Raw genomic sequence first — 26,910 nt, forward strand, 5'->3', positions numbered from 1 at the left:
ACCTTACCTTAAATTTTTGTATTTAATAAAATACTAAAATATTATTTATGAAATACTTATTATTGAAATAAAATTATTAATTTTAAGGAGAACGCCCTTATAAGTGCCACTTGCCAGACTGCGGTCGAGCCTTTATACAGCTCTCAAATTTGCAACAGCACCTACGAAACCACGATGCTCAGGTCGAACGGGCTAAAAATCGACCTTTTCACTGCAACATTTGCGGAAAAGGTTTTGCCACCGAATCTAGTCTACGCACACATACATCTAAAGTAATTATACAGTTTATTTAATTTTTGTATAACTTTAAAGTGGTTACTCATTGTTCAAAATCACTCCTAATCCCATCAATTGAACTTCATTCATTAAGCACCGAAATTTTTTGACAGGAGCTACAGTTGCATCTTGGTGTCTTGCAGCAGCACGCAGCTCTTATTGGTGGTCCGAACGCCACATCTTGTCCTGTGTGTCACAAGCTCTTCCTTGGTACTGAGGCCCTTGTGGACCACATGAAACTGGTTCATAAGGAAAAAAGTTCTGCACATGGTGTATCAGGTAAGAAATAAAATCAAATAAAGTAAAATATTTCAATTATGTTTAATAATAAAAATCAAGAAAGAAAAGCTGTCTTCGGCCGGATCCGAGTAATTCGGGTAATTCTATCTCTGATAGTCTTTAATATCCACGTATTTAAACATTTTAGTATGGGGATCGACAAAGAATATATCTGGTTTTTCAGATATAAATTAACTGTAAAAATAGTTTGACACCAAAAGTTTTTCAAAATACATTCCTGTTCTTGCGCTACAGAAATAAGCGATTTGTTGAGGAGGGAGAACATGGAAAACATTTGAAACAAATTTGAATAGGGTTTGTAGGAATCAATTCGCTAAATATATCTACTTTTGTTGCTTAAGAAATGAAAAGGAATTTATGGACTTCTTCAACATACTGCGTAACCACTTTATATTAGCTGGTGACTGTGATCCAAAGCTATGATCGAGAATATGGCTATTGTGGGAGCCGGCAATGAGCGGCGATGTCATGCAGGAGAGCGGTGAGAATGGCAAGGAGAGCGCAAGCGGAGTGACAGAGCAGGGGGAGAGTTAGTTGTAAATGACCGAGTGTGCGGAGCAGACGCGACACGATTATTACTTAAATAAATCAATTGTCCTATAATCTAAATTGGAAATAACCTGTCCTTATTGAGGGGGAACTTACGGGTTACTACATTAGCGACGAGGTAAAACTGTTTTCAAAAATATATACAAGAAATAGCAATAATTAATCTCATTTAAACGTACATACGTATGTAAACTAGAGGTCTGCATGAATAGCTAAAAAACGACATTCAAATGCACAACCTTGAAATTGAATTCAGTGAGATAGAATGCTGAGACGAAAAAAAATGAATGAGTGAGTGCGACTGTGTAGGTCTCACTTGCACAACATTTGGGGGATGAAAACCGAATTGAATGAGTTAGAGTTGCAGTTCGCATTCGAATTGTTTCGAATGCATTCTAGAATGTCCGATACAACTATGCATATTTGCCTGTATTTTTAAACGCTGAAAAAAAATAATTGAAAAGTGGAGGCAAGTCCTTGTAAATTGTTTTGGTTAAATTCATTATTATTTCGCTTAATTTACATATATGTATTATTAAATTTAATTTCTATAATTCTATAATTTCTTAATTACTATACCCTAACTAATTTAAATTGGAATGTAAAAACATTATTTTATTTACATTGTCTGAATTATTTGCTAATATGCAACGTTTTTCGGTTATTAAATTTCTTGCATCCGAAAATATTCTTTCGGAGGATGCGCTACTTGCTGGTATGCAAAATATTTTGGAGCTCGGTTTTATGCAATAGTGGAAAGAAATTTTTATGCATATTCCACCAACCTAGGCAATCAAAATTGGTTGCATAAGGGACATTAATATTGCTATATCCTGTAATCTCCCTTTCAACATCGTCGACACCTTGGCTTATTGAAGCTTCTTCAACGAATTCTGAAAATTCGTCGTCTTCCTCTTTCCACTCGGCTTCTGCGATGTTGGTGTAATCTTTAAAACTTTCCATAATCAGTTTACACTCAGTAATTATTTTTATACCCTTGCAGAGGGTATTATAATTTTGGTCAAAAGTGTGCAACGCAGTGAAGGAGACATCTCCGACCCTATAAAGTATATATATTTTTGATCAGGATCACCTCCTGAGTTGATATGAGCATGTCCGTCTGTCCGTCTGTCTGTCTGTTTCTACGCGAACTAGTCTCTCAGTTTTAAAGCTAGCGACTTGAAACTTTGCACACACCCTTCTTTCCTTTGCACGCAGTATATAAGTCGGAACGGCCCGGATCGGCCGACTATATCCTATAGCTGCCATATAACTGATTGATCGGAAATGGTATAACTTCGGTGTTTTTAGAGTTAGAGAGTTAAAATTTTACACGAGCGCAATTATTTTTGGCAAAATAATACGACATGCCAAATTTCGTAAGGATCGGCCGACTATATCCTATAGCTGTCATATAACTGAACGATCGGAAATGACCCAACTTTCGTGTTTTTGAAGATAGAAAGCTGGAACTTGGTACAGATTATATTCTTGGTCAGTTAATCCGACCTACCAAATTTTATAACGATCGGCCGACTATATCTTATAGCTGCCATATAACTGAACGATCGGAAATGGTTTTTGGTAGAAATACCAACTTTGGTACTTTTGAAGATAGAAGCTTGAGACTTTTTTTAGATTTTGTATTGTAATAAATTAGATTATATATTCATATTCCCAAAGGATCGGCCAACTATATCCGATGTTTGCGACATATATCCGGTTTAAACTGCAAGGGTATATAAACTTCGGCTCCGCCCGAAGTTAGCTTTCCTTTCTTGTTAATTTTTCACTTTCTTCGAAGTTTTTTAATTTGTTTGTTGGCGGAAACAAAAATAGAGCGATCTTGTGCCACATTTCAATATTCGGCTCTATCACAGCCAAAGTATTTGTGAAGAGGGCAATCTTTAGGGACTCTCCTATTTTTGAGTCGTTTGTGCCGCTCAAACATGTTTTTTTTAGTTTGGTGATATTGGGTATTACCAAATGTATAGTAGGGTATTTGCTAGCCTCAAGTTTTTTTGATACGTTTTTAAACACCTTTAATATTTTTGCTACAGATGAAAGTTCACCTATGTGAAGGCCTTCTAGTCTTCCAATTTGATTTTTCTTAATTAAAATATTGCTTATGTCCAACCAATTGGCTTCTATTGATTTAATCAAATAGAACACAGTGTTCCATCTAGTTGGACAGAAGCTTTTTAGAGTGAAGCCTAACAGCGAATTGTTCCCAGATTTTTTAAAAAATTTAACAAGTTTGCTGCAGGTTGTCACCATTTCGCCCATCTCAGGAACTTCTTTAATGGCTTTTTCCACTGTATTATTTAGCATATGATTAATACAGTGGATTTTATTATGGTCCCGGAAGGCAGCAATCATGTTTGACCCGCGATCAGTAACGATTACTGGCTTATCATTTCCCAAATTGCAATCGAACTCGCTTAAAATTTCATCTATTTTTAACAAAATATTTGCACCTATGAAATAAGGGGAAAATAAGAATCTTGGATTTAAGAGTTACTTGAATAGCAAACCTGTGCACGAATTATCCTTCATCGACTTTATGGCCATCAAACGCTCAATCAAAACTCCATCCTTTATGTAATGGACTGTGCATGAAATATATGCGGCTTTTAAAAAATTGTCCGTCCATATGTCACTCGTTATGGCATAACCATTACATTTATTTGTGACTATTTCTTGTTTAATTGGGCCGAAATGTGTCTCATACATGGATGAAATTTTTCTCGAAATGGTCGTTGGATGTGGAAGTAGCTTTTCTACATCAACGTTCGGCCCAAACGTTGCTCCAACCTTTAAAATGTACGACACAAATTTTTTTAAACCGCTATCCTCCACGATTTTGAAGGATCGGCAGTTTTTTATTGCCCATTCCGTCAAAATTTCAACACCCTCCTGTTTCACTTCAGGATTCACTTCCATGAGTGCTGCGTTTTGGGCTTTGTGTGAATTGATTGTGTAGCATTTGTGCTTCACTATATTTGATGTGCTGCCGGAAAATTTCATTACGGTGTAGCACATTTTGCATGCCACAAACCCGTCAATTTCCTCTCCATTTTCGTCCTTGATTTTGGCGAAAAACTCCCACACATTACTACGCCCTCTTTTTTCTACCAGTTGGTAGTCTTCATTTAGTATTTTTTCTTTTATTTCAGATGAAGCAATCACAACCTATGTAATATCTTATAACTTTAGTCTATATATATAAAAATCTCGCTAAAACTCGTTAGTCTCGCTAAAACTCGAGAATGGCTGAACGGATTTATTTTATCTTGGTCTTGAATTATTCGTGGAGGTCTAGGGAAGGTTTAAGGGGAGGGTAAGGTCAAATCATGCGAAAAAAGCCATTTTTTTGTGATTTTTTTCCTGACGACACAGTTAAAATTTATTTATTCAACCAACGGTATATTAAAGTATGACATTAGAAGAATGTTTTATCAAATTTTTACAAAAAAATATTTCAAAATATGGCAATGGTAGCAATTGTCCGGACGTGTCGCCAAAAAAAGTTGAATTTTTTGAATTTTTTGAATTTTTTTGAAGACTTTGAAGTGAAAAACTCAATTTTTTTGGGAAAAAATCGGTTAATTTGTCATTGCGAAATCAAAATTATGAACAAAAAAAAAAAAAACTCGACAGCGTTACCTTGTAAAATATGTACAGAAATGGTGTTTAAAATTTCAAAAGGATCGGTGCAGTAGTTTTGAAGTTATGAGGGGCACCGACTTTGAAAACGTGAGTTGTGGGAAAAACGCTTTAAAGTTTTAAACTCGAAAAAATCCAGTGTAAAACGTTTGCAAGCAACTTCGTCTATAACTAATAACTTCGTCAATTTTGCTTTAATTGAATTGAAATTTTGACACAATATTCTTCAGATATTATGCATTCAATTTAAAAAATAAAATAAAAATGAAAAAAAAAAAATTTAATACCTTACCCTCCCCTTAAAAGGTGAGAAAAATTCGAATATTTGCCGGGAAAATCCTCAAAACAGTATTTTTCTATTTCCCATACAAACGTTTTCTAAATAAAATGGAGAGTCAATTTGTAATTTATTACCGCTGTATAAAGTTCAAATTCGCATGCGCGTTGGAGGATCTAATATCGCGTTCCGAAACTCAACAAAAGTGAAAGTGAATCGCGAACGCGACAAAATTGCATAGTCTCACAGCTTCATATAGCTTCGAGAAAATTAATTTTAGCTAACTTCAGTTGTTAATCTGTCCGATTATTTTTTTAATAAGACTATATAGAAATCGAAAGATAAATCTTAAGTTTTGTCACAAACGTTAAATTATAAATCTTAAGTTAAATTTCTGAACGCAATCATAATATTTGACATTAGATTTGACAACCACATTGTGAAATTCGTTTAAGCTGATCGCGATTAAGCGTTGATTGGGCTTCGGAGGGAAGCTGATGTTTACTTTTGATTTTGATTTGTTTATGGGGAACCGAGGTCGGACCTCAGAGGCAAAGAGAAAGCCGTAGGCAAATGCAGAGTTTGAAAAGCCATAAGTGGCCTGGATTTATGGGTTGGATAACTTACATATATTAATCTATCTATCTTCTTCTTCTTCTACACCACTTATAAATCAAGAACGGAAGAACAGATTTGAGTGAAAATTGGTAGGGAGGTAGCTTAGAGAGTTCGACAGCGCGAATTATACTCCACCGAACTATACTCCACTTATAGTAATGAATAAAAGTAAGTAGGCTGTGAGCGTGACGTATCATATTTTTATGTACGATATTATGTATTTATACATTTATCTAGATGTATAAAGGTAATGAAAAGGCGCGTGTAAGCATGGCGCAGTTACGTGAATCACAATCGAAAGATGCACAAGAAAATGTCAAATGAAAATGTCAAATGTCAAAATGTCAGCAGCTAGGCTTGAGCGAACACGATTGAGAGTTAGGCAGTCGCGTTCTGCAGCAATCGATTTGATTCGGATGTTTAATTTATAATGCCGCGACCAAGACGATCGAATCTTTCCCGACAAAGCCATAATGCAAGAAGAATACAAAATACTGCAAACGAAAGCGGTGATATGCAATTGGCCCAATTTTAGTCATCAAACAGTCAATTCTAGAGCTGCGCGAGATAGAAGAATACGAGATCAGGAGAACAAATTTATAAAGGTAATGAAAAGGCGCGTGTAAGCATGGCGCAGTTACGTGAATCACAAAGATGCACGAGATGAACATAATCAACAAAGGCCACTTTTCACAGAAGAGAAGCGCACAGATTAATAGTTAGAAGAAGAATTAACTAACAACGGCAACAAGTTTATCGAGGATTCACATCTGGGCAATTTCTTCGACTAGCATTCCAGTAAGAGCCTGATGTTGAAAATTCTGCTTATTCCAAAGTGATTATTGTGAACATTCAAAGTGAAAGTTCCAAAGTGAACATTCCTTATTACGCTTCTTCCTGTCGAGTTACGATTAAAAAAAAATGGCAACGCATTGGCCATTGCATCTTCTGGCGTTGCAGCAACCTTATTAGATGGAGGCATAACAGCTCATTCAGCACTTAAGCTGTCATTGAACATTCAAAATAATCCAGATGCAGTGTGCAACATTAAAACAATCGTCTATGGGCATAGCGCCCATATTTTGGATGAATGCACTATAGGACGTAAAAATTCGCTTGGGGAATTGGATTGGTCAATTAGGGATATAAGGAACAATGATAAACTATTTTACGGCCCTTTGTTACTCCTTTCAGGTGTTCACGGTTAACGTACGCTGATGAATTCAATGCTTGCTTAAAATCATCGCAACTGTGGCGTAATGTTGAAAAAGAACTGACCAAGAATATGCGCGATCAAATGCTTCAGGATTCATCCTTTCTCTAAACAACTGTTAGATATTGGCGAGGGGAATTTTGCTGTACGTGAAATTACTGGATGTACTTGAAATACTGAAAAACATTTATTAACCAAAATAAATGAAGAAAAAACAGCTAGCCCTTATAGAAAACAAAAAAGGGCAAAACAACGTGTGCCGGGGTCGCTAGTCATAAATAAAAAAAATAATTCAAAAATTACATAAATACGTACGCACACATACATACATGTAACGAAGAAGGTATATATGACGGTAGCAAGCTAACTAAATCACAACACATCAGTTCCTAATTGGTGCAGTTAACGCCAGGGACAAAAATCAATATAAATTTTATATTATTAAATCTTCAAATAATTTTTTTTTTTCTTTAATTAATATTATTATAAAAATTTATTATATTAAAATTATTATTGTTTTATGACTTATTTTAATAAGCAGTACGAAGTTTTTGCAATAATGCAAAAAAAATAAGTCGATAAAATATTTTGCTGAAAATTCTATAAGAATTGACGCCACTGGGAATTGAACCTTCGTGCTTAGGTTTTGGGAGTCCACATCTAAGCCTTTAAGCTACCAACACAATTTGAAAATATACGTATATTTCTCAATGATGTAGGTTGGTAGCAACAGCGGGTGCATTGCAGAAATCGTATTTTAAATAAAATACTAACTTAATGTTTTGTTTTATTATATTTTATTATAATTTATTTATTTTGTAATCAGAATGGCAGCGTTGTGCCCATATAGTTAATTTTATAATTTTAGTATTTTCCCAACAAAATGTTGCCGCCAAAAAAGTCTGAAAAACTAATATAAAAAAGACAAGAGAAACACAAGAAAATGCAAAAAGAAAGAAAGAAAGAAAAACACTTAACATAAACATAAAACATATAATATGTGGAATATTCCTACATTCGCGAATAAACACACCTAACACGGGTATTTACCTTTGGGTCAACAACTTGTTCCTCACTCATAATTATGAAATAGAGATTACACGTTTTGCTCAACTGAAGAATATAAAAGAATGCATAGAATGTGTTAAAAACCATTCGAGACATTCGGTTGCATTCGGCATTCCGAAAGCACTCTATTTGCTTCCCACCCCCACTCACTCGGTTTCAAAGCAAGAGAATGCTTATGAGTGAGAATGCTCTCTCACTCTCACACTCCCTCTCACTCAATTCGTTGTGTCCCTTCCACTCATTCATTCTATTCCATTCGGATGTATTCTATGGCTGAGGCAATAAGAATGTATCCATGCAGACCTCTAATGTAAACGTACATACGTATGTATGTATGTATGTATGTATGTAAAACGAAAAACTGCGTATGGCAGTGCCATCCCAAAAAAAAAGGAGGAACGGAAAGAAGAACCATAATGTATAACATAAATGAGATTAGTAATTGTTATACTTGTAAAGTTCAGCGCAAAACAAAATTACGAAACATAAGTAAAAAGAAAAAAAAAAAAACAATAAAGAGAGGCTGAGTTTTAAACAAGTCAGATAACTTAAAAGAAATTTACTCTGAAAAAAAGGGCTGAGTGAAAGATTTACATTTTTGTAAGCCGCATGTGTATGCATGTGTAACTATGTATGTAAGCAGGTGAAAACGTGCATAGGAAAGGCTGTGCGGAAGAGTTTTGTTTTCCGTAAGCTGTTTAATAAATCGACTGCGTGAAATACAAGTCGAAAGAGGCAGCGTGTAAACAAGCCCAAAAGAACAATTTTTAGTAAAGGGTGTGCGGAAGAGTTTGGTCTTGCGTAAGCTAGATAACTATAAAAAAAAGAGAGGCTGGGTAAAAACAAGCCCAGAATTTCAAGTCTAAAATGAAATTTTGTTTCGTTGTCTAAAATCTAGCAAACACAAACGCACGACCTCAGGATGGCGGAAAATTATTTAAAACCTTTCCTATGTGAAGCAATTGAGAAATCGGTCCTTCGAAATGAATGGGAGAAATGGTTTATAGCGTTCACTATCTCGATGGAGGCTGAACAGATCGTGTCACCCAAAATGAAGAGAACTAAACTCCTTCACGTAGGTGGGGTACAATTGCAAGCTGTCGCGTTCTCGTTACCAGGTGCACTGGTATAGGATGACAAGGACGGGGAGATCGACGTCTTCACTGTTTTGGTGGAGAAATTAAATGCCTACTTTTCGCCGAAACAAAATTCAACGTTTGAAAGGCATCTATTTTGAAGTATATCACCACATGAGTCAGAGAATTTCTCAAAGTTTATTTTACGACTAAGACAACAAATCTATAAATGTTCTTTCGGCCAATCTAAAGTGGAGATTGAGGAAATCTGCCTAAAAGACAAAATAATTGATAAATAATTGAAGAAACTCTTGGGTAGGGAATACTCCTTGGACGATGTTATTGAAGCGTGCCAGGTCGAGGAACAAATAAGCAAACAATCTGAAGCCATGCTGACGAAACCTATCACTAGCGATTCAATCAATAAAATTACTGCTCGGAAAATAAGGCCAAATCTGGAGTGTTCGTGATGTAGTCGAATGGGGCATGCAAATAGCGATTACTCCTGTCCGGCCCGAGCAGCTAAATGTAACAAATGTTCCAAGATAGGTCATTTTGCACGACAATGCAGAACAACACAATATGCTCAGCCGAAACACGAAAATAGGAAGCGCCGCCGAAATGATATTCGTTGTGTGGAAGATGAGAGCGCTGATCCTAAACGGAAGAAGGAATGTGCGAATTGTTTTAAGATCTACAGGGACGAAGAAGAAGAACTCATAAACTGCCAAATAGGGGGTCACAACATTGCTCTCATTATTGACTCTGGATCGAAATTTAACCTTATTAGTCAATCAGATTGTGCAAGGATTAACAAAGAACCTACAGCAATCTTCAACATTAGATCGCATTCTCAGAAACAATTTCGAGGATATGCTTCTGAACAATTACTTGAAGTAATTTACGTTTTTGAAGCGCCGATATCAGCTGTGCCGAATGTCGAGGTGATTGCAACATTCTTCGTAATGAAAAATGGACGGCAGTCGCTACTGGGCCGAGAGAACGCCAATAAGCTGAACGTTCTTCGGCTAGGTCTAGATGTCAATCGAGTGGAAATGACCACACCATTCCCTAAATTGAAAGGGGTTAAAATAAAACTATGGATTGACCCCCAAGCCATTCCAGTTCAGCAGCCAGTTCGAAGAATCCCGGTGGCACTCGAGGAAAAAGTTGCCGCTAAGCTGGAAGAGAGTTTAAGTCGGGACATCATCGAATCAGTTACAGGTCCGAGCTCGTGCATATCCCCCATTGTCCTGGCTTTTAAGGAAAACGGCGATATTCGGCTGTGCATTGATATGCGTCGTGCGAATAAGGCCATTCGTCGAGAAAATTATCCACTACCGACCTTTGAGTCTTTTATGCCCAAACTAAAGGACGCAAAATACTTTTCGCGCTTAGACCTGAAAGACGCTTATCACCAGCTGGAACTGGACGAGGCCAGCAGAGAAATTATGACGTTCATAACACCAAAAGGACTCTTTCGGTACAAGCGGCTGATGTTCGGAATTAACTCTGCTCCAGAAATTTTCCAACGTCACCTCGAGCAGCTATTAGCACCGTTTACTAATGTCATGAATTATATTGACGATGTAATAATCTTTGGAGCTAGCGAAGAAGAACATGACAAGACTGTAAGAGAGGTTTGTAACACATTTAAAGAAAGCGGCGTTTTACGAAACGATCAGAAGTGCATCTGGAAAACAAACAAACTCAAGTTCCTTGGTCATATTATTTCTGACGAGGGAATCGAAGTGGACCCGGATAAAATTAATGTGATTAGAATGTTTCGAGAACCACTTAACAAGGAAGAGACTCGGAGTTTCCTAGGTTTGGTGACATACGTGGGAAAATTTATCCCAGACCTGGCAGATTACACGGATCCGCTGAGAAAATTAGTGAGGAAGGATTCGAAATTCAGCTGGGGCGAAACGGAAAGAGATGCTTTTCGGAACTTAAAGGATCGACTGGAAAAAGTACCAAACCTTGCATACTTCAACCCGCTAAATCGAACTCGCCTAATAGCAGATGCCAGTCCTGTAGCACTGGGAGCGGTGCTGTTGCAGTTCTCTGTAAATGCGGACACCTTAATTATTTCATTCGCTAGTAAAGCTTTGTCGGACGTTGAGAGACGTTATTCTCAAACGGAGAAAGAAAGTCTGGCTCTAGTCTGGGCTGTTGAGAAATTTTACTTTTACTTAGCAGGACTTCATTTCGAGCTAGTGACAGATCACAAACCGTTGGAGGCTATTTTTAAACCGACATCGAGAGCTCCTGCGCGCATAGAAAGATGGTTGCTACGGCTACAGTCCTTTGATTTTAAAGTAGTCTACAAAGCGGGAAAAGAGAACATCTCCGACGCTCTATCCCGACTTTGTCCGTTATCAGCATCCGACTCTGGTGAAAAAGAAATGGATTGTAGCATATTACAAGTGATCGAGAACAGCATTCCCCAATCAATGACTATCTCGGAAATTGCAAAGCATTCGGTAAAGGACGAAGAAATGATCGATGCAAAGGCCTGTCTGGAGTGCGACTCATGGAAACCAGGATCCCTAAAACTGCTGTACGATTTGAGTTATCAGCAATAGGACCCCTTCTTTTGCGAGGTAACCGAATTGTTATTCCTCAATCACTTCGGAACCAAGCGCTTGAGCTGGCTCCCGGGAGAGTCAGCTATGAAAAGGCGTCTGCGATCCAAGGTATGGTGGCCTCTAATTGATCGTGATGCAGAGAACTATGTCAAACGCTGCAGAGATTGTCTGCTGGTCTCCCAATGCCCTAAGCCAGCACCAAAGGATAGGAACCCGTTTCCAACAGGCCCATGGATTTGGGAAGCATCAGACATATTGGGGCCCCTACCAAACAACGAGTTTGTTGTAGTGTTTATTGACTACTATTCCCGCTATATGGAGTTCAAATTTTTACGCTCAATTTCCACAAAAAGCTTAATTGAAGTAATGAAGGAAATATTCTGTAGATTAGGTTACCCAAAATACTTAAAAACTGACAATGGACGGCAGTATATAAGTCAAGAATTCGAGGAATACTGCAAAACTTGCGGTATAGAACAGGTGAAGACTCCACCCTATAAGCCCCAGGCTAATGGGGAAGTGGAAAACATGAATCGGTCTTTGGTCAAACGGTTGAAGATAGCACACTCTAATTCAAAGAATTACAAGGAAGAAATCCAGAAATTTGTACTCATGCACAACGTTACTCCACATGGCACAACAGGAGTAGCCCCCCCCAACTGATGTTTAATAGGGTTATCCGCGACAAGGTTCCATGTATAGGTGATATTGATGAAGAGGTTTCAGACTCGGCCGAAAGGGACAGGGATTGTATGTTAAAAGAAAAAGGAAAGGAAGAGGCAGATAAGAAGAGGGGAGCACGGGAAGCCGTGATAAACGTAGGGGATAAAGTACTCTTGAAAAATGTAGTTTTTCCTAGTAAGTTGACTCCGAATTTTAAGGATACCGAATTCGAGGTTGTTGAAAAAGACAGAAACATAGTTAAAATTAGGGCAGGGGGTAGGACTCTTACGAGAAATGTATCGCACCTCAAGAAAATACCAATCAACGCAAGCCACCTGGATACATCTGGAGACTCATCGTTAAGCAGCCCTCAACCGAAGATGACATCTACTCAGGATTACCAAGACGTCGAAGAAGGAATAGGTCATCGGCTTAGACAGTCCCCAGAAGATTTGGCTCCTTTGGCTGCCCCATCCTTGAAGCTAAAACTTATCAATAAAGGAGGGATGTGGGAGCCGGCAATGAGCGGCGATGTCATGCAGGAGAGCGGCGAGAATGGCAAGGAGAGCGCGAGCGGAGTGACAGAGCAGGGGGAGAGTTAGTTGTAATTGACCGAGCGTGCGGAGCAGACGCGACACAATTATTTCTTAAATAAATCAATTGTTCTATAATCTAAATTGGAAATAACCTGTCCTTATTGAGGGGGAACTTACGGGTTACTACAGCTATGATCAAGAACAGATATACTTTATGGTTTCGGTCATTTTTCTTCCTCCCTATTATATACATTATCCCGATACAAATCATTCGATACAATACAATACAATACAATACGATACAATACTCCCTTATATACTCGGACCGGAAAGGTACTCGGACCTGGTATAAGCAAATATTCTCGTATATATAAACATAGTTTAGGACAGTTTTCGGTACTAAATAATTTAATATCATTTTAACGCATTAGTATTAGTAACGAACACCAGAAAGTAAGCTGTGTGCATGACGTCTCACAAATTTATGCTGTGTGTGTGTTGCAGAGCTCGGGCATAGAAATTTCCTATGCCCTTGGAATAGGGCCCTGCCGACCACTGGTCTAGGGTATTATGTAAATATTTCAAAAACGTAGTTTGATTTCGTTACTTAACAAGAAAGGAAAGCTAACTTCGGGCGGAGCCGATGTTGATATACCCTTGCAGTTAAAACCGGCTATACATTGCAAATATCGGATATATGTAGTTGTCCCAAACTTCTATCTTCAAAAATACCAAAGTTGGTATTTCTACCAAAAACCATTTCCGATCGTTCAGTTATATGGCAGCTATAAGATATAGTTGGCCGATCCTTATGAAATTGAAAAGATCGGGTTAACTGACCAAAAATAGAATCTGTACTAAGTTCCAGCTTTCTATATTAAAAAAAACGAAAAAAACCGATTCCGGTTATTCAAAAACCGATCCCGGTCGTTCCGACTTATATACTGCGTGCAAAGAAAAGGGTGCGTGCAAAGTTTCAAGTCGATAGTTTTAAATATGAGAGACTAGCTTGCGTAGAAACAGACAGACGGACAAACGGACATGCTTATATCAGCTCAGGAGGTGATCCTGATCAAGAATATCTATACTTTATAGGTTCGGAGATGTCTTCCAAAATTATAATACCCTCTGTAAGGGTATAAAAATAAAATCAGCCTCTATAAATCTTAAGTGAAATATATTATATTTGTAATTTTTTTAGCTTTAGCGCAAGTGAGTGAAGTAAATCAGGGAGAAACGGAAAAAGGAAATGTACATACAGGAACTGAACCGATTTCCATGGGCGCACCCGATTTAAACTGTACCCAAGTAAGCCATCCTACTACTGCCAGTGTCCCCAATTTGATTGACAGCTATATTGGAAAACGAAGAACAGCCAACCATCCCTGTCCAGTGTGTGGAAAACATTATGTTAATGAGGGCTCTTTAAGAAAACATCTAGCCTGCCATGCTGAGACCTCACAGCTTACAAACAGCTTGCGCATGTGGCCCTGTAGCGTTTGTCAAGCTGTCTTCACTCATGAAAACGGTAATCCTTTATACAGCAGTTTGACGGGATGATCTATACATTTCAGAATTTTCCTTAATAGGTTTGCTCTCTCACATGGAGTCAATGCGGATGGATCCCAAACATCAATTTGCAGCCCAGTACGTCTTGGTAAGTTGGAAAGCATGTATAAACAGCATGTATAAACATAACGTCAATATACTTGTATAGTTGACCGATCTTTATGAGAATTTCATTATAAAATAAAAATTTCTTATAGAAAAAAGTAGAAAAAACCTTTTTTTTATTTTTGATAGTTTGGTTATATGAAAGTTATGAAACATAGTCTGCTGATATTAGATGTATGATCTGTTGATGATATACCTATAGATATATGATCTGCTGATGAAATTTAGCTGACAGGATCAGTTTGCCTAAAATATAATCTTTATCAAGTTCCTTCCACTTCTACTTAAAGATATCAAAAACACAAAAATTGGGTCATTCCTCCCCGTTTTATAGCAGATGCGCAACATTAAGTTTTTAAAGATTGGTGCCCTTGCGAATTAAATGTTTAACTTCGGTTCTGCTTGCGTGATTTAGCGTAAGAAATAAATCGCTTACTAGAATTGGCAGGCAATAACTATGGTGTGGCTTTGGTGCTTTTAAATAAGAGGTTTAGAAACCACCGTATAATTTTTCAAGCGCAAGAACAGCAAATATTTAATTTGCGATCAGGGAAAGGTTTGCCATCGAGAGGACTCCGTGAGCTGTTCGATAATTTCAACGCATATGCGGGCCCCTTCTATCATGGGTGAGTGTCTATCAGCCCAGGTGTTGCTACAGAAGCTGGACCCGCCCACGCAGGGGAAATGGATTGAGATGCAGACGATAGACAACATTTCTTAGACCAAGCTTGGCAAACGTAGGTTAGGTTAGATTAGTTTAGGACGGCTGACGGTTTTCCTAAAAAAACAGACACACTTAGATCGGGTTCGGTCCCTTGTGATACCGTTATGGGGTGAATTCATTCGCCTAGCCAGTGTTCCCACTAAGCAGTGCCCGGTGGTGGCTCCAGTTGCATTACTGTTTCTGGTCCTATACATCCTTAATAATTGGGATATTCTTTTCCTTGAAATATTGGGCCAGATTTGGAGGGCCAACCAGCCTTTTGGCACAGATTCCCAGTCAAGTTGAATTTTTTTTAAATTCGGTACATGCGAGGTTGAACGAATTTAGATGCTTTAGTGTTTCCCTCAAGCCTGAGTGTCCTCTAAAAGAGGCTGCAGTAATTGGGTACTCTAAAGGAGGCTCTGATGCTAGTTGTTCGGAGTGTATGATACACCTTCTATTTTTTTTTTTTTAAGGTGCTACCAACTTCTTTAAGGTAGTTTTTGTTTTGAGGGCTGGCCACCATACCAGGACCCAATACAGAAGTAGGGGTCTGACTATGGCAGAGTAGATCCAGCTCACAATGTAAGTGGACTTGCCATTTTAGACCTATTGCTTTTTTGGAGGTAAAGAGATCTATAGCGGCTTTCTTCGACCTTTCTTCTATGTTAAGATTCCAGTTTAGCTTCCTATCTAGTACCACCTTTAGGGACTTTGCGCTGTCGCTGAAGGTGATATTGTCTGATAAGAGGACTAGCTCTACTGAAGAGGACTAGCTTTTTTTATTTTTCGCTCGTTACTCCCAGGCCATTTCTGAGTGTCCAGTTTCACAAGAAAGGTCCCAGGTCGCAAAGAGACTGAGGGTATTTTCCCATGAAAATAATGGTAACTCTCTTCCATCCCTCTTCCATATTACACGGAATCGAGTTGATGGCTATGTTCCATTATAGGGGGGGAGACTCCTCCTTGCGGGGTTCGTCTGCTGACGGCCTTTGAGAAGGTTAATGTGCCTAGTCCATCAATGTCCTGGAAATTAGTAATTGATCAATGAGTCTCGCCAAGTTGCCATCTACTCCCAGAGACGTCAGGGCGTTAGTTATGGTGCTTAAGAGAACCTTGTTGAAAGCCCCCTCAATGTCTAGGAAGGCCACGAGAGCATACACGTTTTGGTATATTGCTCTTTCTATCCTAGAGATGAGCGCGTGGAGAGAAGTTTTTTGGGATCTTCCCTATTTGTATTCATGTTATGCTTTTGATATGAAGGTTTGGCTTTGAGTGAATCTCACTAGGATCCTTTCTAGGGTTTTAAAAGGGAAGGAGGATAGGCTGATTGTCTGCGATGGCTTGCCTGCTTTCGGTATAAACATAATCCGTGACCTGAGCCACGGTTGTGGAAATTTACTTAAGGTAATGGATCTTTTAAAGATATCTTAGAGCCAGTTCATGGCAATCTTTTCCGCATGTTGGATTTGTGCGAGAGTTATCCCATCAGAACCCACCGATGTGAAAGGCTTAAAGCTATGTATTGCCCATTGTAGGGGTTTCTAGTCGAAGTCTAACTTAAAGCTCTATGGATCTCGGGGTCTGCGGGGGACCGCACGACAGCTTAGTGCAACGAACTTGGCGCCCTTAAAGACCTCTCCGAGCTCTTGTCTCAAAGATCTTCGCTGCAACGCTACCCTTAGGTAAGGCCTTTAGTGGCACTGATGGCCACTTTAATCTCTTGCTTTATGTCGTCAATTGGCCTTGCGTAATTGGCGTAACACTTATCCTTGACGGCACCCCACAAAAACTAATTCTACGGGTCAAATCGCAGCTGCGGCCAGATGACATCGCCGACTTTGGCCAAAATTCGTGGCAGGGAAGTGCGCGAAATGTCCAATGCTTGAACACGGTGCCGAGTTGACCTCCACGGATTGTCATTGACACTTTTGGCACCTCATCGATAGTTTGTTTTTTATCCATCAATGATCCAGTCTCACGCACACGGTTCACAAAACTATCCAAAAACAGCCTGGAAGGCGTTTCATTTTTTCCAAATTTTGACCGCAATTTTTTTGCAGTTATGGTTGAAGTTTCAATATTTCCCAATTTTCTTCAAGCGTAAACTTAACCATTTTGGTAAACCACAAAACTTCTGCTAAATATCTGACACATTGACAATGACATTTGAATGTCAAAGTCAAAATTATCGATAGTTCAAAAAGCAATCGCTATATGGGCCACCCTTTACTTACATATATTCATATATCCACATTAATAATACATATACATATTTTATATATATCCGATCTCAACTGTAAGGTATGCCAAAACGAACGGTATGACAAAACGATTTTTATTTTATTTCTTGATTCTTTTCATTGCGAGACTTACAAGAGGTGTATAAAATCGTATATTCTTAACTTGACTAACAGTCATAATGACTGATACAGAGTTAGACGGCCCCAAAAATTCTATTGCTGGGTTGAGAGGTCGTTGCGTCGCAATCGGGATACGCTAGAAACCCGAGTCAATTCCCGAGCGAGAAAATTTGGGTGCGAAGACAACTTTTCCTTGTATGACTCATTTTGCTTCTGGATTTCATCTTTCACAGCGAGGATGCCCAGATCTCCAAGGTGCCCCAGTGATAGCTCTCCAGATTTTTGATTGTGCTGCATGATGTCTATGTTGCTGCTCCTGGCGTTTCCCCCAGCTGGGAGCCATACGTCCAGATTGGCTTTAGGACTGAATTGTAGAGTAGTAAATTGTAGTAACTAGGCACAGTTGCGATCGTGAGTTTATGGTCCAGTGGAGGCTGCTGAAAGAGTAATGAAAGAGAAATGAAAGAGTGATAATTTGCCTGAACCATAGTGCTCTGAAATAAAATCCTTAACTTTTGGCCATTAGCCATTCAAAATTTTACGACTTAAACCTGAAAGGCTTTTATCTGGGCTAATTAACTCAAAATGTTTTGCCAGGGAAATTTTCAGCACATCTGGTATTTTTTAATTATTAATTTTGTTTTTGGCTCTAATGTTTAATGTAATCTTATAATTTCAGTCTCGTGCGGCAGCTGAACAGCGAGAGCGAGAATCCATCCTAGCAGTAACATTAGCAGCAAGTAGCGGCGGGAATTGTGGAAGAATAGGTGTGGGAGATACCGCAAATATTTTATCCATGGGTCGCAACTCAGAAGGATCCAACTCAAAGTGCCCTTCTCCATTGGCTAATTCCGAATGTTCATCTAATGGACGCCTATCCTCATCCACCGCTTCCGATCAAGATATTGAACATGGACTTAGTGAAACTGAAAACAGTAACCAGAACAACATTAGTAGCACAAACAATAACAATAGTTGCACCAACAATAACAATTGTAATTCTGGAAAACCGACCGAGTTTCGTCTACCCGGTTGCAGCCAATACAATATAGAAACAGATCTACACGTAGCAAACCAAATGTCTCTAATGGCAGCAGCTGCTGCAGCAGTTGCAGCATCGCGACCGCAGGACGTAGCTGACGGAACGGCAGTTCCCAATGCGGCAGTCCAAGCAGCTGTAGTAAATCTCGCTGCTGCTATGCGTATGAACAATTCCAGCAGCGGCTCCACCGGTTACCAGCAACAAGTAAGATAAATTAAACGTTTAAAAAAAAAAAAAAAATTTTATCAACTCAGTTAGGAACATAACATAGATTATTTTAATAAAAAGATTATGCATATTCGTTAAACACAAATTCAAATTCATAAGTTAAAAAAAAAGAAAGCTAACTTCGGGCGGAGCCGAAGTTGATATACCCTTACAGTTAAAACCGGATACATATCGCAAAAATCGGATTTAGTGGGCCGATCATTCTGAGAGTATAATAATATAACCTGAGAATATATAATATACATATAATCTTCAAAAATACAAATGTTGGTATTTTCACCAAATACCATTTCCGATCGTTCAATTATGTGGCAGCTTGTTATGTAGTAGGCCGATTGTTATGAAATTTGGTAGGCGGGATCAACTGACTGAAAAATATAATCTGTACAAAGTTCCAACTTTCTATTTGCAAAAAAACGAAAGTTGCGTCATTTCCGATTGATCAGTTATTTGGCAGCTATAAGATATAGTCGGCCGATTCTTATGAAATGATGGGTCGTACTATTTTGGCAAAAGTAGCATTCGTACAAAATTCGAACCCTTTAACTCTAAAAACACCAGAGTTTTAGCATTTCCGATCAATCAGTTATATGGCAGCTATAGGATATAGTCGGCCGATCAGCCGATGCAAAAGAAAGAAAGGTGTGTGCGAAGTTTCAAGACAATAGCTTTAAAACTGAGACACTAGTTCGCGTAGAAACGGACAGACAGACAGACAGACAGACGGACATGCTTATATCAACTCAGAAGGTGATCCTGATCAAGAATATATATACTTTATAGGGTCGGAGATGTCTCCTTCACTGCGTTGCACACTTTCGACCAAAATTATAATACCCTCAAAATCTCGGGTATAAAAAATCAAGATATTATACGTATATCTTGCATATCTTGAATTGTATATTACAAGCAAATGAGTAAAAATAATTTTTTAGGAATGAACATTCCAAAGAAGTAAATATGTTAAGGTAGTTGTAAAGGTAGATTATGTGGCGTTTCTTATAATTTTCACATCTAAAACATCAAATTTTTTGAATAAAAATCTAAAATATTGGAATACCGTTTACTTTACAGCAAAATGATCAAACGCATTCACATACGCATCTGCACCCGCAACATCAGCAGCAACCGCAAGGCAACCAAAATCAACAGTCGCAATTGTCACATTTTTTAGGAAATTCACATCCACCCAACTCCAATTGTCTCCCTCAACGTTCACCGCCAATAAGCGTGCCAAGCTTGCACATGCATAGTGAACCAACATCTGCTGCGACAGTCGCTATGAACATGAATGTTCACATGATGCGCGCCTCCGTCGACTCAGACCCCTCACTGGTTGGGATGCATTCTATAGATGCTCTTCATCAGCACCACCAACATCAACATCACCAAGCATCTAATTATTCACAGCATTCAGTGATTCCCACATCCCAGCTCTCACACCCTCATTTGCATCCTAGTTCTCACCAACAAGATCCGGAAGCCGCCCTTCGGCTTCACCATGCAGAAGCAATTTTGCGTTCCCAAACGGAAGTAGCTTTTAGGTTAGCTTCTGGACCGGGAGTAAAGAGCGAGTCCGAACTACAGAATGTGAATGGTAATGAACTCGTAAATGCCAGTATTAACAGAAACGAACCGCAGCATCGCTTCTCAACACATCAGCAGGAACACCAAGTTCCTTCGAACTCCTGAGCCACATATATAAAATCCGCTAAGGCGGAGGTGGGTACGAATTGAAAAAAATTAAGTACAACGACGTCATAATTACGTTAACTGCAGTTAAAAAAATAGGATTAATTTAATACCTTTGAATTTGTAAGAAAAAACTTTGTTTATTTACGAAAAACGATTGATATAAATGAGATTATGTTTGTATGTAAGTTTATACCCCAAAACCGAAATCAGTAAACTATAATCTATTCAATGTGCAATATAAAAGCTCACCTTTTTACTGGCAACCATTATTAAAGAATCTACACGTTTAAGTTCAAAATATGGAAAAGGTAAATGCAAGTAAATTATAAATACACGCATTGAAATGCTACTGGGTCTGGAAAAATCTGTTTAAGACCTTAAAACATTGGTTCTCTGGTTTTATTGGCCTTGATTATCATACCGGGAAGCTTCAGTAGATCTTAATTAGACAGTCCAGCCCGCACCTCCGCTAAGCAACCCAAATTTAAAAAGTAATATAACATTAAAAAAGGAAAACTCCTTTTTCTTGAGGTATTTTGGTTTAATTTAAATGTATAAATTTATAATTTATATATTTCTTTATTGTATATTTTGAAGGGAAAGCTATATATTGCTTTCTTAGTTTTTTTTTCATAAAGTATAATATTTCATTTTTTTGAAGAAAACCCATATTATGTTATATTGGCAATTTTATTTTATGGTAATGGTTTTCTTAGAGATGTCTTAACTATCACTAGATCTCATCTACAATATTCTATATTTATTATAGAGCTCATTGTATATCAGAGAACGGAAACAAGTATAATTAAATATGAGCGAAGACTCATGCCCAAATGGCAATGAAATCAATTCAAACCATTTGACACAACGAGTTCGATTCAACTCAAGTAACTTCAACGTCAGGGGATTTGATTTTACATGAACCTATTTTCTCTCGGCAATCACAATCAAGTTCAAGCTATGGGCGAAGTAGGCTTCGATCAAATCGTTTGATGCGATTGCTGCCAACGCGTTGCGTTTAATTGTTGCTAACTTAGAATTCAAGGACTTTTTTTCTCGAGTATAATAGTTTTGATTTTAATCATCTACTGTTTACTCGAGTGATTCGGTTATGACACGTGTGATAGAAATGTTCGTTGTGTTCAATGCAGTTCAAAATTATGTGCTCTGTCTACCTGTATACGTTTTTCGGTTTTTTAGCATTTACCAGAAAAAAAACCGTGCAATGTGTATTATTTAAAACATTATCCATCATTAGTCACAACATTTTCCCATCGTTGTGTCAGCATACGGAATCCGTGTCGAAACAAATCCGTTTCTTTTAAGGCGATCCACGAATCGTGAGATGTAAAATGCTGCTCAGCCAAACCGTCCGTAATAGATCTGAATAGGTGATAATCAGAAAGGGCTATGTCTGGGCTATACGTCGGATGGGGTACGACTTCCCATTTTAGCGTTTCTAAGCAAGTTCTCAACCGCTTCGCAATATGTGGAGTTTATTTTTGATTTCGGATAGAGTGTGCCACAGAGAACTGCGTCCTTCAGAAAGACTATATTCACCGCGATCGATTTTTTTCATAACAATTTTATTGTTTTCTACTATTATCCTCGAATGGAAACTGTGAAACTTGGCAGAAAACAGTAAAACTTTCTGGAAATACATATGTATGTGTGCACAATTTCTAGAAATACACGAAATAAAAAATGTGTGCACAAATACATGAACACAATGTGTAATTTGACTAAGATTGAACTTCAGTTGTTGGTTTCGTCATGAAACTTGTTCGTCGTCATTGAGTTGGAAACGAAAAGTTTAATACTTATACCCGAAGCAAAACTCAAACAGAGCACTGAATGAAAACCGTGCAACTTGGCAGAAAACAGTACAACTTTCTGGAAATACATATGTATGTGTGCACAATTTTTGGAAATACACAATTACAACTCACGTCGTCAGTGAGTTGGAAACGAAAAGTTAAATACTTATACGCAAGCATATATTAAATTTATTTAAGTAATTCAGTTATGAGAATAGGAGTAGCAATTAGTACAGGGGGTTATTATAATGACGAGGAATTGATGGATTGCCGTGACTGCAGCTCGAGATCAGCAGGGGCTCACGATTGAGTAAAGACTGTCGAACGAAATCGCCGCACGAGAGAATGCAGTTGCATACATAACATTCCTTAACACCCAGACAGATCGTAGAACTGGGGGCGGCGACGGTCACAGGCCGATCTGCTCAGGCTCAGGCGAACGCTGTGGCCCAGCTGGAGTTGTGGATCCGCCAGCTACCGCGTCAGCTGGGGTTGGAGTGGAACAGCAAGTTTTGGCTGGACTGCGCAATCGCAGCTGATCCAGATGTCGCCTGACTGTTCGGTCGTCCTCGAGTCACACCGAATAGGAAATCGGTCCCGTTCGCTTCGAGACGTGGCCCTCAAGCCACTTGGGACCGCTTGTATAGTTTCGGACCCAAACAGGGCTGCCTGTAACAAAAGTCTTTTTAGTTTGGGCATCGCAGATCTTACCATATGATCTTTCGCCTGGACTTAATTTGTCAAAGAATGTCTTAAGCTCCCTATTGAACAGTAACTCCGCTGGCGAATGCTTTGTGTCGGAATGGGGCGTAGTTTGGGATCTAGTTTCTTCAAGTAACTCTTCGTTCGTTGGTTGCAGGGTGGAACGGTGCGGATCGGATGTGACGGATCCGATTGTTTTTCGTAAACAACTTAAACTCCTCGGAGGTAAAAGCAGTTCCGTTGTCGAGTACGATTTCATCCGGAAAGCCATGGGTTGCGAACAGTTGCCTAAGTAAGGTGATTGCAGCTGACGCGGATGTCGATTTTACGAGGCAAACTTCAAGCCACTTCGTAAAAGATTCGACGACTAACACAAATGTGTTCCCTCGAAACGGTCCGGCAATATGAGTGTGCAGGCGGGACCATGGTTTCTTGGCAGACTCCCAGTGATGTACGTCCGATTGTGGGGGAGAATTTCTCGTTTGTTGGCACGCTAAACATTGACTCACCGCCTTTTCGATATCTGCATCCAGACAGGGCCTAACGATTCTAACGATTCCCGGATGGTGCGCGTGTAACGATCCCTGCCTGTGGGATCAGTTGCCCATTCGATCATGAAAACTTCTTCTGTTCGAGGCTCATGGTGTATTTCTGACGTTGGGCAGCGGCTTAGGAAATCTGCTTCTCTATCGCAAAGATTCCCAGCAGTGGGCGATGATCTGTAATAAGCGTGAACTTCCTTCCATATAAATAGTTATAACATTTTTTGACACCTGTGACTAATGCTACCGCTTCTCTGTCGAGCTGCGAGAAGTTCCTCTCTGCCTTTGACAGCGTGCGAGAGTAAAACGCAATCGGTTCCTGTGTCCCATCTTCCATTTCGTGGCTAAGTACTGCTCCTAACCCGTATGGTGACGCATCGCAAGTTAAGATCAGTGGGCGGTCCGGAGAGTAATGACCGCATCCGATTAGGACCGCATCCGATGCGATAAGTTTCTTTAGTTCTGCGGATGCTTTTTGGTGCTCTGGACGCCATGTCCATTATACGTTCTTGTCTAGAAGTCAAGATGAAGTCTAGAAGTCACCAGTGGCTCCGCAATGATGGCCTCCTGGGGTAAGAATGAGTGATAAAAATTAGTCAATCCCAGAAACGCTTGCAACTGTTTTATCTCTTTTAGCGGTGGCGCCTCATGGATGGCTCTAACTTTGTCGGCTGATGGCCTAATGCCCAGAGCGTCAACTTTGAATCCAAGAAATTCGATGGAAGATACCCCAAACTGACATTTGTCCTTGACGTAATCATGCCTGGTCTATACGGGCTAGAAATTCGAAATCTACTCGCAAGTTCTTCTTCTAATTTACCCATTATTACAATATCGTCAAAATACGGAAAGACGCCCGGTATGTTTTGCAGTCTGGTATTCTTTCAATGTAGCTTTGGAATATTCCTGGGGCTGCTAATTCCGAATTGTAGTCTTGTTACCTTAAATGCTCCTTTGTGAGTAGCAATTGTTTGTATCAAAGCTGACTTTTCGTCTTTTACCAAATGTTGATAAGCCTGGGCCAAATCTATTTTTGCGAAAATTTAGCCTCCTTCTATCGAAGCTAATAGCGGGTTGATTGCAGGAATTTGATGGCAATGCGGCTGTACCGCTCTGTTAAGCGTAGATTTATAATCTCCACAAATGCGAATGGAACCATCTTTCTTGACTATGGGAACCGTCGGAGTGGCCCACTCATAGTACTCCACAGGCTCAAGTATTCCTTGGGCACAGAGACGGACCAACTCTTCTTCATATGGCTTAAGGAGTGGGTAAGGAATTCAACGCGGCGGTAGTCTGACCGGCGGAAATTCCTGGTCCACTTTGAGGGCCACTAGCGGCCCCGTATACCAACTAAGATCTGATGAAAACAAATGATCGAATTTCCTAAGAGTTTTCGCGAATCCATTGCCGCACTGCACGCCATAAATGCCTTCTATGCGGATTTCGAGAGGTTCAAACCAGTTGCATCCTCGAAGATTTGACCAGGTGCCGGACGTGACGACCAATGGAAGATTACTGATACGGCGATTATTGTAGTGGATTGACGTGTCGGTGATTCCCTTGACCGGAATGGGGTTACGTTGGTAGTCGTTTAGCTTTATTTGACTTTTGACGAGATCGGGATTACCGTTTGGCCAGATGTACCGATACGAAGGTTCCTTCATGATGGTGACGGGCGACCCGGAATCAACTTCGAACTGGCATGAGCGACCGTTGATTACCACGGCCACGGATTTCTTGGGGCTGACCACCGGAACTATTTGATGAACGAGTCCGTGCGATGGCCTGTTGCTACGCATGTTACTGGACGTAGGAGATGAAGATTTTGTTGACCCAGCTTGACTGTACTGCGGAATACGCGATGTATGTGGCCAGTTCGACCACAGGAATGACAAGTGGCGTTACGGAACGGACACTTCTTGCGGACGTGCCGACCCCCACAACCCGCGCAACTTGAACTTATTCCGTGAATGCACTCGTTGCTCGACAACGCACTCGCAGCGGCTGCTTCACTAGTGACGGCTCGTTCCATGGCCCGCTGCACCGTCAATTCGGGTTCGGCTAGAAGGCTTCGCCGGAGACCTTGCAAGACCAGACCATGCCACACACAAATCGGTCCCGCAAAATGCCATCTAACATCTGTTCAAAATTTTTTTTTTTATTTTGTTTTTTTTTTTTGTGTTAGCAGGATAACGTTTATTTAAAACTGTCCTTTGGGACAAACTGGGACAACCATTTAATGTTATTACATGAACTTCACTTATAGATACTTTTACATATTAATATTGGAGAACTAAATTAGAGTAGTAAGTTAGCTTAGCTTATGGTATTTAAAGATTTGGTTAGGATATCCAGGGGAAGTCCAGCGGCCGCGTCCTTTTTAGTCTTCTAGGCTGCTCGCTGTTGTCCAGCAGGGAGATGGCCAACAGGTTCGGATGATTATGAAGCCTCTGCATGTAACGTGCGCTGCTTCTTTGGATCTCGTCCTTGACCCAAGAAAAATTGAGAACCTCTGAATTGTCATTGAAAATTGAATTGTCATGATAGACGTGGGCCCCAGTGGCGATTCGAAGGGCTCTATTTTCGAACGTTTGTATAGTTCGGACATTCGTCTTGCTCGCAGTGCCCCAGAGCTGTATGCCGTACGTCCAGATTGGGCGTACTATGGCCTTGTAAATGAGAAGTTTCGTGAACGTTCTCAGCTTCGATCTCCTACCCATGAGACAGTAGAAGGATGGAAGTCTTTGATCAGCCTGTTTCCTCTTCTTAATCAGATGGGGCCTCCAGGTGAGCCTCCTTTCTAGGGTAAATCCCTGGTACTTGGGATTGTCTTCCTGTGGGATTGAGGAGCCGTTAAGGTTAACTGGAGGGCAGTTGCCTTTGCAGAGAGAAAATGTGGTGGCAGTGGACTTCTCATTATTGACGGCAATGTTCCATCGCTGCAATTGCATGGCTGCCCCCATGGCGCTATCGGCGGTGGTAAGGAACGAGGTGTCGTCTGCATAGGTTGCTGCGAGCAGGTCAGGTCTCTGGAGAACAGGGAGGTCGGCCGTGTAAGCGTTGTACATCAACGGTCGAAGAACGCTGCCTTGGAAGACACCAGAGTGAGTTTCTCTTACACTGGAGATGGCCTCGCCGCATCTTACCGCAAATTTACGGTCTTCCAAGAACGACTTTAGGAACTGGAAGTATGGTCGGGGTAGGCCAGTCTTTAATTTGTATAGTAGACCGGGATGCCAGACTGGGTCGAACGCCTGCTTCACGTCCAGCATGACGGCCATGCAGTACTTTTTGGTTTCAAATACGTC

At 39.8% G+C, this 26,910-nt stretch overlaps 1 protein-coding gene and 1 long non-coding RNA gene across 5 annotated transcripts in view; one reads left to right on the top strand and one right to left on the bottom strand.

The window, feature by feature from the left end:
• dati (zinc finger protein datilografo) overlaps window positions 1–20,577 on the top strand; it is a 65,767-nt gene extending 45,190 nt beyond the window's left edge. For all 4 annotated transcript variants that reach the window (XM_043213332.2, XM_043213336.2, XM_043213334.2 and 1 more), the window contains 6 exons: window positions 88–272; window positions 390–555; window positions 14,035–14,361; window positions 14,423–14,490; window positions 18,253–18,819; window positions 19,918–20,577. In XM_043213332.2, the coding sequence (XP_043069267.1) occupies window positions 88–272; window positions 390–555; window positions 14,035–14,361; window positions 14,423–14,490; window positions 18,253–18,819; window positions 19,918–20,535 (1,931 nt within the window). In that variant the 3' untranslated portion in view covers window positions 20,536–20,577. The remainder of the gene's footprint in view (window positions 1–87; window positions 273–389; window positions 556–14,034; window positions 14,362–14,422; window positions 14,491–18,252; window positions 18,820–19,917) is intronic.
• Window positions 20,284–20,938, bottom strand: LOC138926818 (uncharacterized). Its single transcript, XR_011443496.1, has 3 exons — window positions 20,788–20,938; window positions 20,480–20,616; window positions 20,284–20,424 (listed from the first exon to the last, which is right to left on the bottom strand). It is a non-coding gene; the product is annotated as an uncharacterized lncRNA (long non-coding RNA).
• Window positions 20,939–26,910: the final 5,972 nt, after the last annotated feature.

This window comes from Drosophila bipectinata, chromosome 4 (assembly GCF_030179905.1).
Source record: "Drosophila bipectinata strain 14024-0381.07 chromosome 4, DbipHiC1v2, whole genome shotgun sequence".
NCBI classification, from domain to species: domain Eukaryota; kingdom Metazoa; phylum Arthropoda; class Insecta; order Diptera; family Drosophilidae; genus Drosophila; species Drosophila bipectinata.